The following is a 12,376-nucleotide window of genomic DNA, read 5'->3' as shown; positions in this document are numbered from 1 at the left end:
CCTACCCAATGGAAGAGGAGCGAAGAGAGAATGACCCAGGTAGGTGGGGTCTTTGATTATGCTGGCTGCTACACCAAGACAGCTTGTATCTCCATCTGCAGTTTCTTGTGTCTCCAGTATTTATTCCATTGTCAATGTCACTTTAAAAAAAGTGATTGATTATGGGATCATTATCTTTGACTCATCTTGCTGTGACTTATTGGCTGTTCCAATTCTCTGATTTGCAAAAGTGACAATACTTGGGAAAAAGAAACTAATTGACTGTAAGGTACTTTGCAACTGCAGTGCACCTTAAGTAAACATCCATACACTGGCTGTGTGTTGCAGACTCTGATCACCTCTGGCTGTAACAGTTTTCCCCAGCTCTCCTCTCATCCTCCAATTAATTTAAATGTATCTAAAAACCCCTGGATTTTGATCTCTCTGCGAGGGGAAGTATGCCCCTTGTATTTATTCTGTCTAGGTCCTCTTTATTTTATTCATCTTAATTAAATCTCCCCTAATGCAAAGAAAGCAACCTCGCATTGCTCTGGATTAAATTCCATTTGCCACTTTTCTATCCAGCTGACGAAACCGTCTATATCTTCCTGCAGTCTAAAGCTTTCCTCCTCACTGTTAACCATCCCACCAATTTTTGTCCCATCTGCAAATTTCTTTATCATGCTCCCTACATTTAAATCATTAAAATATATATAATAGGCAGGAGATTCCCAATGGGAGCATCGTTCTGTCACAAAGTACCCATCGAGCATTACATTTTATTTGCTCCCACCAAGCTAATTTTGGATACATTTTGTCACTCTCCCTTGGATCATAGAACATAGAACATAGAACAATTACAGCACAATTCAGGCCCTTCGGCCCACAAAGCTGTGCCAAACATGTCCCTACCCTAGAGATTACTAGGCTTACCCATAGCCCTCTATTTTATTCAGCTCCATGTACCTATCTAACAGTCTCTTGAAAGACCCTATCATATCAGCCTCCACCACCATTTCTGGCAGCCCATTCCGCGCACTCACCACTCTCTGAGTAAAAAACTTACCCCTGACATCTCCTCTATATCTACTCCCCAGCACCTTAAACCTATGTCCTCTTGTGGTCACCAATTCAGCCCTGGGGTGAAGCCTCTGACTATCTACCCTATCAATACCTCTCATCATCTTATACACCTCAATCAGGTCCCCCTCATCCTCCATCTCTCCAAGGAGAAAAGGCTGAGTTCCCTCAACCTGCTTTCATAATGTAGGCTCTGCATTCCAGGGAGCATCCTTGTAAATCTCCTCTGCACCCTCTCTATGGCTTCCACACCTTTCCTGTAGTGAGGCGACCAGAACGGAGCACAATACTCCAAGTGGGGTCTGACCAGGGACCTATATAGCTGCAACAATACCTCACGGCTCCTAAATTCAATTCCCCGATTGATGAAGGACAGTACACCATATGCCTTCTTAACCACAGAGTCAACCTGCGCAGCCGCTTTGAGCGTCCTATGGACTCGGACCCCAAGATCCCTCTGATCCTCCACACTGCCAAGAGTCCTACCATTAATACTATATTCCGCCTACATATTTGATCCTGTGGGTTTTTACGGTTTTGACCAGTTTGCCATGTGGGACCTTGTCAAAAACCTTGTGAAGTCCACGCGTTCTGCATCCAATGCATTTCCCTCATTGACCTTCTGTGTTCGCTCCTCAAAGAAATCCATCAAGTAAGACAAGACTGTCTCTTAACTAATCCATGCTGACTGTCCCTGATTAACCTGTGCCTTTCTGAATGAAGGTTTACACTGTCCATTAGAACGTGTTCCAGTGATTTGCCTGGCACTGGTTAAACTAACTGAGCCATAATCATTCAGTTTATCCTATTTTAAACAACAATACGTTGGTCGTGCTCTAATCTTCTGGCACAACTGAAAAACTGAAAAATGCAGCTGCACAGGTTGACTCTGTGGTTAAGAAGGCATATGGTGTATTGTCCTTCATCAATTGGGGAATTGAATTTAGGAGCCATGAGGTATTGTTGCAGCTATATAGGTCCCTGGTCAGACCCCACTTGGAGTACTGTGCTCAGTTCTGGTCACCTCACTACAGAAAGGATGTGGAAGCCATAGAAAGGGTGCAGAGGAGATTTACAAGGATGCTGCCTGGATTGGGGAGCATGCCTTATGAAAATAGGTTGAGGGAACTCGGCCTTTTCTCCTTGGAGCGACGGAGGATGAGGGGTGACCTGATAGAGGTGTATAAGATGATGAGAGGCATTGATCGTGTGGATAGTCAGAGGCTTTTTCCCAGGGCTGAAATGGTGGCCACAAGAGGACAAGTTTAAGCTGCTGGGGAGTAGGTACAGAGGAGATGTCAGGGGTAAGTTTTTTACTCAGAGAGTGGTGAGTGTGTGGAATGGGCTGCCGGCAACGGTGGTGGAGGCGGATACGATAGGGTCTTTTAAGAGACTTTTGGATCGGTACATGGAGCTGAGAAAAATAGAGGGCTCTGGGTAAGCCTAGTAATTTCTAAGGTAGGGACATGTTCGGCACAGCTTTGTGGGCTGAAGGGCCTGAATTATGTTGTTTCCATGTTTCTAAAGCCTCAACAATCTCCTCCCTTTTTTTCCAACTGGGATAGATTAAATCTGGGCCTGTGATTTATCCATTTTTAAAAATGCTGAACCCCTTAATACTTCCTCTTTTATGATGTTCACCCCATGCCATATTTCACACTTGTTCATCTAACTACAACACTGGCATCATCCTCTCTGTAAAGACAGCCACAAAATGTATATTAAAAACCTCACCCACAGCCCCCACCTCCACACTCCTTTATGGCCCTTAATAGACCCTTTACTTCCCTTAAATATTATCTTGCTCTTTATGCACTTACAAAATATCTTTTAATTTTCCTTACTTTCCTAACTTCCCCCTTTAATTTCACTCCTATACCCTTCCACGCTTTACGCTGAAGCTCTCGATGCCTTGTTATACTCTCTAGGCATCCAGCAGGCTTTAGGTTTGGTGGTCCTACCCCTTGCCTTTGTGAGAGTGTTTACCTCGAACCCCTTGATTCCCCTCCCATTGCTCCAAGAATGGCTTCTTACCAAAGCAGCTGTTTCCAGTCCATTTTTACTAAATCCATACTCAGAATAGTAATGTTACCCTTATCCCAATTTAAAAATGTTGCTCCTGTTTTACCTTGGACCTTTTCCGTAAAGCTCATAGCACCAGGCTGAGGGACAGCTTCAATCTCACTGCTATCAGAATCTTGAACGGATCTCTCATACGCTATGATGAGTCATAGAGTCATACAGCATTGGAAACAGGCCCTTCAGCCCAACTCGTCAATGCCAACTGTGTTGCCCAGCGAGCGATTCCTATCTGCCTGCGTTTGGCCCAGAGCCCTCTAAACCTCTCCTATCCATGTACTTATCTAGATGGCTTTTAAATGTTGCTAATCTGCCCGCCTCAACCAATACTTCTGGCAGCTCATTCCAAATACATACCACCTTTTGCGTGAAGAAGCTGCCTCTTATGTCCCTTTTAAATCTCTTGCCTCTGATATTAAACCTAACCCTCTTGCTTTAACACCCTCTTCCTGGGAAAAAGACAGTGTGCTTTCACCCTGTCTATGCCCCTGATGATCTTATAGACCTCTATCAGGTGACCCCTCCATCTCCTACATTACAGGGAATAAAGTCCTAGTCTACATAACCTCTCCTTGTAACTCAATGTCCTTATAATTCTTGATCTCCTAATCTACCTCGTTGTGTCCCTTCCACTTTATTTGTCTGCCTGCACTGCACTTTCTCTGTGACTGCAACACTACATTCTGCATTCTGTTTTCTTTTTACTACCTCAATATCCTTACGTATGGCATGACCTGCCTGGATGGCACGCAAAGAAAGTTTTTCACTGTATCTCGGTATATGTGACAATAATATTCCAATTCCACCAAATCAATATCTTTCATTAAGGTAAATTTTGAAATGTGTTGCAGTGACTCCGGGAGAGGGAGCAGCCTTCTGGACAGAGTTATAGCAGACCGGCGGAACCTGAACACCATCACTCTGCCCGATTTCAGTGATCCCGAGACAGGTAAAAATGGCCTTCTGTCTTCCTTCTGAATGAGTCATGCATGAGTAAGTTACTACTTTAAGAGTTCACTCCAACATCCTCTTCTGTTTCCTCTACAGTTGGTGGTATTGGGGGCAGGCACGGTAGTGTAGAGGCAGCACGGTAGTGTAGCGGTTAGCGTAACGCTATTACAGCGCCAGCGACCTGGGTTCAATTCCGGCCGCTGTCTGTGAGGAGTTTGTATGTTCTCCCCGTGTGTCTGCATGGGTTTTCTCCGAATGCTCCAGTTTCCTCCCACATTCCAAATACGTATAGGTTAGGAAGTTGTGGGCATGCTATATTGGCGCCGGAATCGTGGCAACACTTGCAGGCTGGCCCCAGAATATTCTACGCAAAAGATGCATTTCACTGTGTGTTTCGATGTACATGTGACTAATAAAGATATCTTATGGGGTAACTGCAGGCAAACAGGTCCACACTGACAATTAAACAGGGTACAGCCTCCCATAGTAAGCCATAAAATAGCGTGACTTTTAAGTTAAACAGATGGGCTCACTACTTAAGGTAACTTGCACACTGATTTTCGTGCATTTAAATTCTTTATTTTGTTTTTGAAGCCCTTTGGAGGTGGAGGAAATTTGATGCAAGTCATTCAAGAATTGCTAAATGGAATTATACTGAAATGAACAGCACAGGCCTTTCGATCCAACTGTTTACACTTCACACAAGCCTCGTCTCACCATCTTATCCTTCTGTTCCTCTCTCCCTCACGATTTCATATTGTTTTAATTTAGATTGCATAGATGCAGCCATAACCTGGGTCCCATCTGTTAAGTCCTTTTATTTAAGTGAAGCTTGATCTTTTGTGTTTGGTACCATTAATAGAGCAGTAAAAGGAACAGTTTATATGTACCTTAGGTACAAAGTATGAGTTTTTTTATTGATAAGCAAATACGTGCTGGGAAGCAAATTGGGAAGGGGCTTCTATGTTAATTTGCCAAAGTTTACTGCTCTTTACGACACCATTTGAATGCCGTTTGGCCCATTGTGCTTGTGCTAGCATAAGCAGAACTGCTGAGAAGTTGTCCACCTTCCTTCTCTTTCCCTACAACTTTGCAGATGTTTCTTTCTTAAGGAAATAATCATTTGCACTTTGAAAGTTACCACTGAATCTGCTTCCACCCCATTTTCAGGCAGTTGAGTCAGAACATGTTGTTGGAACTATTCTGGTAAATAACTCTCTAAGGCGATGTTATAGCTGATATTTCCATTTTCTCCCTGTCCGTTTTACCCTCACTCTGCCAACACCACAGATGTGTCAGGATGCCCATTGGTGCCCTGGCAATCCTTGCTTATATCACCAAGTGGCTGTCTCCGCATTGGTACCGAAGCAGAGGGACGTTTGGGACAGTAGATGGGTTTGCACTGGGAGAGGTGTGATAATGTCACATTCCTCCCCAGTCTTCCTTCAGTTCCAGCAAACTTTCGAGAAGCATTCACTGGATAACACTTAAGAGAATTGACCATTACAGAACACAGAACAACTCAGGAGCAGGCCCTTCAGCCCACGTGTGCCGAACACAGTGCCAAATTAAACTAAATCTCTTCTGCCCGCACATGATCCATATCCCTCTATTCCCTGCATATTCATGTGTCTATCTAAAAGCCTCTTAAACACCACTTCTGTACCTGCTTCCACCACTCCCCCCATTCCAGGCACCTATCAATCTCTGTGTGATAAAACTTGTCCCCCACACCTCCATTAAACTTTCCCTTTCTCACCTTTAAATGCATGTCCTCTAGTATTTCACATTTCTACTCTGAGAAAAAAAGTCCTGACTATCTACTCTGCCTCTCGTAACTTATAAACTTCTATCAGGAAGTGAATACTTCTATTAGTGAATACAGCTCAATTTGGCTGATGTTAGTTCAGGAATGCATGTATTGAATGTTTTAATACTTATTGCTCTTTGATAGAAATGCACAATTGTTAAAACTGGGGAGTGCCTGTCACTGAATTGAATTGGAATTGGTTTATTATTGTCACTTGTACCGAGGTACAGTGAAATACTTGCCTTGCATACTGTTCATACAGAGCAATTCATTACAGCAGTGCATCGAGGTAGTACAAGGTAAAACAATACTCAGTCATTTTAGACTCCCAACCCTGGGGAAAAGACTGTGAGCATTCACCTTATCTATGCCCCTCATGATTTTATAAACCTCTTAACGGTCACCTCCCCCCCCCCCAGGGAAAACAGTCCCAGCCGCTCCAGCCTCTCCTTATAACTCAAGCCCTCCAGTCCCAGCAACATCCTTGTGAATCTTTTCCGCACCCTCTCTAGCTCCAGCAGCAGTTGATGTCCGTCTCTGTGTGTGTCCCCGGGAACAGCCCGTAGATCAGAGAATCCTCTGTTATGCTGCTGCTGGGGATGAACCGTGACAAGGACCCTTGCATCTTTCGCCACACCCTCCTCGCAAACCCACCAGCCCGCAAAGATGGTGCGGTGACCATCTCATCCCCAGCGCAGTCCTCCGCCGGGGCAGCGCGCGCTGGGAGTTATGTTCCGACCATGCAGGAAGGATCTGACTGGGAAGGCCTCTCTCACCGCCAGCCAAGCGAGGTCTTGTGCTTGTTGGTGAGTTCTGGCGAATTAGGCATTCTGCCAGATGGTCTGGACAGTCTGCTCAGGGACCACCCCACAGTGTCCATCGAGTCCTTCTCCTGCGTTGTCTGCAGGATGTTCCGTGCTGACCACTGCCTGATGACTTGTGGTCAAAGGTGTTGGTCTGGAAGAACTCTTCTCCACGAAGGACAGGTTAGTGTGGCAACTTCTAGCTGACTGGGGCATTGTGCAGCAACAGGGCCAGGCCCATCCTTCGCAACACCAGGAACAGGTAGAACCTCGGTACGTAGTGACACTTGGTGCCTACCTACTTTGGTTCCACGCACAGCCTGATGAAGCCACAGACGAAGGTTGTCATCAGATGAGGGTGACACTGGGGACGCCTTTGCCCCATTGTCCAGGGACTTGTGCATGGTGACCCGTCGGACCCGCTCCATCTTGGATCCCCAGAAGAACCAGAAAACGGCACGGGTGATTTCCAAGCCGGAGGAGCAAGGAACAGGCCACACCTGTGCCAAGTACAGCAGCCCTGAGAGCACTTCACACCTGATGACCAAGTTCCTTCCCAGTTTATCAATAGGGAGTGCCGTTCCCACAGTCCCAGTTTCTGCTTCACCTTCCCAATCCGCTCCCGCCATTTTGTTGCATGCCCCAGCCCCTCCGAAACCAGATACCCCAGCACCTTCAGATAGTCAGGGCCTGACGGCAAAGGGGACGTTGGATTGGACGGGCCATTTGCCGAAGAGCATGGCCTTGCTCTTCGCACAGTTGACTCTGGCCCCTGATGCCAACTCAAAACTGGTCGTAGTATGCTGTAATCTGTGAACTGACCTTGAGTCCGAGCAGAAGACGGCGACGTCGTCCGTATACAGGGAGGTTTTCACCATGGGTGACCCCACTGCCTGGCAACATCACCCCTCTGATGCTCTCGTTCCTTCCTGATGGATTAGGCATAGGGTTCTATACAGCACACAACAGGCAGGGGAGCGAGGGCAGCCCGGCCTGACTCCAGACCTGTTGGGGAAGCTGTCTGTTTTTCCCACCCAGCTTTCGTGTATTGCTCCAGATTCCAGCATCTGCAATCTCTTGTGTCTCTAAGCTGGTCGTATCATCAGCTTGTGCTTCCATCCATAAGCTACCTTTAAAGTGAAGAGAGGTTCACTTTCCCTTCCTTTCACAAATGCTTTTGATCTGACATGAAATTCTCAGGCCCAAATTCTAAACTCAGTTTTAATAGCCTCGCTGTCAGGTACATATCGTACAATATAATCTATCAGCAGACTGCTTGTCGCCACATCTGAGTCACAACTTCCTTCAAAGCCCACATCTTTGGTTCCTTCACAAACTGTGTTCCCTGCTGAGTGAATCAAACTCCTCTTCCTGGCCACTGTACCAAACTCGATTAGATCATTCACAGCCTTGTCATCATTGAACCAAGTTTCTGATCCTGTATCCCGTCTATCACAAAGATCACTGCCAAGAATTGGATTGTTCAGGAGCATCCAATGACATGCGTTGGATTTCTGGAAGCCACAGTGAATTTCAGGCACCTCTGGGCAGCTATCTGCAGACACCCATGTTGGGGATGTTGAGCCCACATTCCCAGATTCTACCACTCATGGACACATTCGAGGCAATATATGGTGGTCAATTCACCTTCCATCCTGGATATCTTTGGGATGCGAGAGCATCCAGGGAAAACCTCGTGCATTCACTGGGAGAACGTGCAAGCTCCACACAGACAGCAGCCGTAGCTCACAAATCAACCTGGGTCAAGTCAAGTTTATTGTCATGTGCACAAGTACGGTGAGGTACAGGTACACATGAAAAACTTGCTGGCCGCAGCAGCATACAGAGGCACGTAGGAACAGACCACATGCAGAACATAAATTATACAAGACAATGAAGAAAAAGACAAGACATTAGTGCAAGAAAAACACAATCAGAGACAAGTACCATGGGTAGTGCAAGAGGTGGCCCTAGCGTTCCGTTGCTGAGGTCGGTTAGTTCTACTAGCTGCTCCAATGTGCACAGGGGAAGCACATGAACGAGCAATCTTTCCCAGTATAAGGCCATATTCAGAAGGACACAAGAATTGGAGCCTTGCCCAGTACCCAATGTCCTCAGCAGCAGACTCATGAAAAAAGCAATTTTGCAGCTTGCTCCCACAACAACTCTTGAACATACTTGCAGGAGCCATCCAAGTTCTCGGCTTATTTATGTGAAGATCTGTAGTATAGCCCGAGACCACCCAGCCACTGATGAAGCTTTCAGTCTGTTCTCTCACTTCCAGAGTAAACGACTCCAGTTCCTCCAGCAGATTTTCTGTTGCTCCAGCATCTGCAGTCTCTTGTGCCTGTAAACCAGTCCAGTGTTCCTCTTGCAAACATCCCGTCCTCAACCCGATGTAATTCTTTCTACTTATCCAACGTCCTTCACAACTTCAGATGTCCAAAAGCCCTTACACCAATGAAGTACTTCTTGAAGTGCAGGCATTGATTTAAGTAGAGGAAGCATCACCGCCAATTTGTGCACAGCAAGCTTCCACAAGCAGCAATGTGATAATGACCAGATAATCTGTTTTGGGTGATGATGCTTCCACTTAGCAGCGTCTGAATTATCAATATTTAATTGGCTATAAATTCCTTTGGGTTGCCTTGAGGTGCTGAATGCAAGGCTTTGTCTAATGTTTATCTCCATCAGGCTAACTGCACTTCAGGAGTAATTCATTGGCTTGAAGCACTTTGTGACGTACTCCCCGAGTAAAAGTGCCACATAAATTCAAGTTCCTACTTTTTTTTTGTTCCTTTTCTACTACAAAGTGGCTGATTATTTGTCTTAATTGTCGGCAGGCTTTTTCTGCTTTAAATTTCTGAAGCCCCAGCTGTCCAGAAGAATCTCTGCTTCAGTTACTGCCTTCTCATTTCAACACACATTGCAACTAAACTGATAGAGCTGCCACGTTTGTGACAGTGTTCACCTGTCTCTAGATGTCGTGTTGCACTACCTCCTAGAACGTCTTCAACGGCTCTCTTTTGTCATCTCATTGCAAACCTAAGACCTCTCTTCCTGAACATGTAGCTTACTTGCCTCTAGTCTCTGTGTCCTCTGATAGTTCTGCAGCAAAGCATCTCCCCAGTCTTCCCTCTCGCTCCCTTTCTCTCACACACACACAAACCCACTTACGTTCATTCTCTCACTCTCCTGAACGCATTCCCTTCATGTAGACCCCACACCTACACAGTCACACATGCGCGTGTGCACACACACTTCACTTAAGCACACTCATTCACATCCTCAGACATTCAGATATATTCACTCATGCATGCTCATGCTCTCTTGCACACTTTTCCTGACATAAGTTTACAGATTCTAACACACATGCACATATTTCCACACATTCTCTGTCACATTGTTTCACATGCTCTATTTTACGCACGCACACAATTCACTTCGGTCAGGTTTGGGCATGGAGAGAGAAGAATCACAAAGACCCCTGCCAATCTCAGTCAGTTTATTTATAGGGTGAAGCTTTTCAGGGACAGGACCCCTTTCATTGACAGTTCAAGCATGTTGCCAGTTCAATGAAAGGAAGAGCTGTATTGAGGAGACACAGGAGACTGCGGATGCTGAAATCTGGAGCAAAAAGCGAACTGCTGGAGGAACTCAGCGGGTCAGGCAGCATCTATGGAGGGAAATGGACAGTGAACACTTCAGGTTGAGACCATTCAAGTTAAATTGACTGTGTAAATGGTTGGATTTCTCTACCTCATTGGAAAATGGTGTGGATTTGAAGGACCTTCTGTATTATTCATTTGCAGCTTGTGGGTGTTACAAGTCTAACTTTATTACCCGTCCCTAACTGCTTGGAATTCCAGGATTTAGTCCCAAGATGATAAAGTGGTGATATATTTCCAGTGTGTGATTGGAGGGGATCTTGCAAGTGGTGAAGTTCCCAGGCACCTGCTGGCCTTGAGCTTCTGAGATCTTGAGAGCGCAGGTTTGGAGGATGCTGTTGGACGAACCTTTCCTCATCAATGTGGGGCATTTTATAAACGAGGTGCACTGCAGCCACGGTGCACCAGTGAAGATGGGAGTCCAATCAAGTGAAGTCTTTGTACAGGATGGCACAAGTGACTCTGGTGTTGCGGTTCACAAATCACTACCCACAAATTAAAGATACAGAATTAAATTCGCTCTCACAGACTTCATGTGAAGAAAAAGTAAATAAATCAACACAAATTTTTTTCCAACTCATGTTTCTTGGCGCATGCACAGATGACACGGCTTCTCATTACAGAAAATCACAATACAGACCGCTTCCTAGGATCCGTATCGCAGGGGTCGCCTGTATAGAACTTCTTGAGTAGTTTTGGACAGCACTCATCCAATTAAGTCAAGAGTATTTGATGACACACCTGTGGTGGAAAAGCTTTGGGGATTCAGGAATAACTCACCAAAGGACACAACCTCTGACTTGCTCTCGTAGCCACTGTATTTAAGCAGCTGTTCCAGTTAACGGTTGTTTATGGAGTGTTCATGTTCTGGGTAATGATGATGCCACTGATTGTCAAGGCTAGATTTTTCAGTCTCTCGTTGTCTAACACTTGTGCAGCCCGTATATTACAAGTGTATCAGCTGTAACCTGAAAGGTATCTAAACTTTGCTGCAGGAAGGCATAGACCACTTCAATATCCAAGGGGTTGTGAATAGACCTGTTAAGAGGTTTCTTAAATTATGGGAGGCAAATCTGTTCCCCAGGGTAGAAATGTCAAACACCAGAGGACATGTTTTTAAGGTTAGAGGGGGGAAGTTTGAAGAGGATGTGAGGGGCAAGTTTTCTTTTACGCAGAGAGTGGTGGGAGCCTGGAATTGATTACCAGGGGGAGTGGTGGAAGCAGGCAGTTTGGTGGAGTTTAAGAGGCTTTTAGCTAGACACATGAATATGAAGGGAATGAAGGGATATGGATGGTACAAGGGAGGAGGACATTTAGTAATAAATTGGCATCAGTTGGCACAACATTGTGGGCCATTCCCAAATGGCCTGTCCAGTGTTGTACTGTTCCATGTTCTATATGTGTTAATATTGTGACATTAAATAACAAAAAGGGGTGAAAGTGCAAGGTGAAGGAAGGTGATAACAGGAATTAAAAGGTGCAGCTGAAGAACGCTTATTTGAAATTATGAGGAATGTATGCTGGAAATCTGTAAAAACAAAATGCCAGGAATACTGATCATCTGATGTTATTGAGAATTCATTGTTGAGTCCTGAAAACTGCAATGTGTCTCTAGATGATACACAGGGGGAGGACATTTAGTATAAATTGGCGTCAAGACGGGCAGAGCATCGTGGGCGGAATGGCCTGTCAGTTTTGTACTGTTCTGTGGGCCATAGTGTCACACAGCACAGAAACAGGCCCTACGGCCCACCATAACCATGCCACCCATCTATACTAATCCCATTAACCAGTACTCGATCCATAGTCTTCTCTGCTCATTTAGATACTTAAATATTGTGAGAGCATCCAGGCAGTGGGTTCCACATTCCAACCATTCTCCAATTATTCCTCAGATCCCTTCCTATCCCCTTACCCTGAATCTGTGCTCTCTAATTTTAGACACCTCCCCTATGGAGAAGAGTTGCTCACTGTCGATACCCTTCATAATTTTGTACACCTCTCTC

At 45.4% G+C, this 12,376-nt stretch overlaps 1 protein-coding gene across 2 annotated transcripts in view; it reads left to right on the top strand.

Annotated features, from left to right (window-relative positions):
- Positions 1-12,376, top strand: part of ttc7b (tetratricopeptide repeat domain 7B) — a 374,815-nt gene that overhangs the window by 212,714 nt on the left and 149,725 nt on the right. For both annotated transcript variants that reach the window (XM_052013468.1, XM_052013458.1), the window contains one exon: positions 3,990-4,087. In XM_052013468.1, the coding sequence (XP_051869428.1) occupies positions 3,990-4,087 (98 nt within the window). The remainder of the gene's footprint in view (positions 1-3,989; positions 4,088-12,376) is intronic.

The sequence above is a fragment of the Pristis pectinata genome, chromosome 1, assembly GCF_009764475.1.
Source record: "Pristis pectinata isolate sPriPec2 chromosome 1, sPriPec2.1.pri, whole genome shotgun sequence".
Classification (NCBI taxonomy): Eukaryota; Metazoa; Chordata; class Chondrichthyes; order Rhinopristiformes; family Pristidae; genus Pristis; species Pristis pectinata.
The sequence above is the reverse complement of the archived record's forward strand: the minus strand, read 5'-3'. Positions and strand labels throughout refer to the sequence as shown.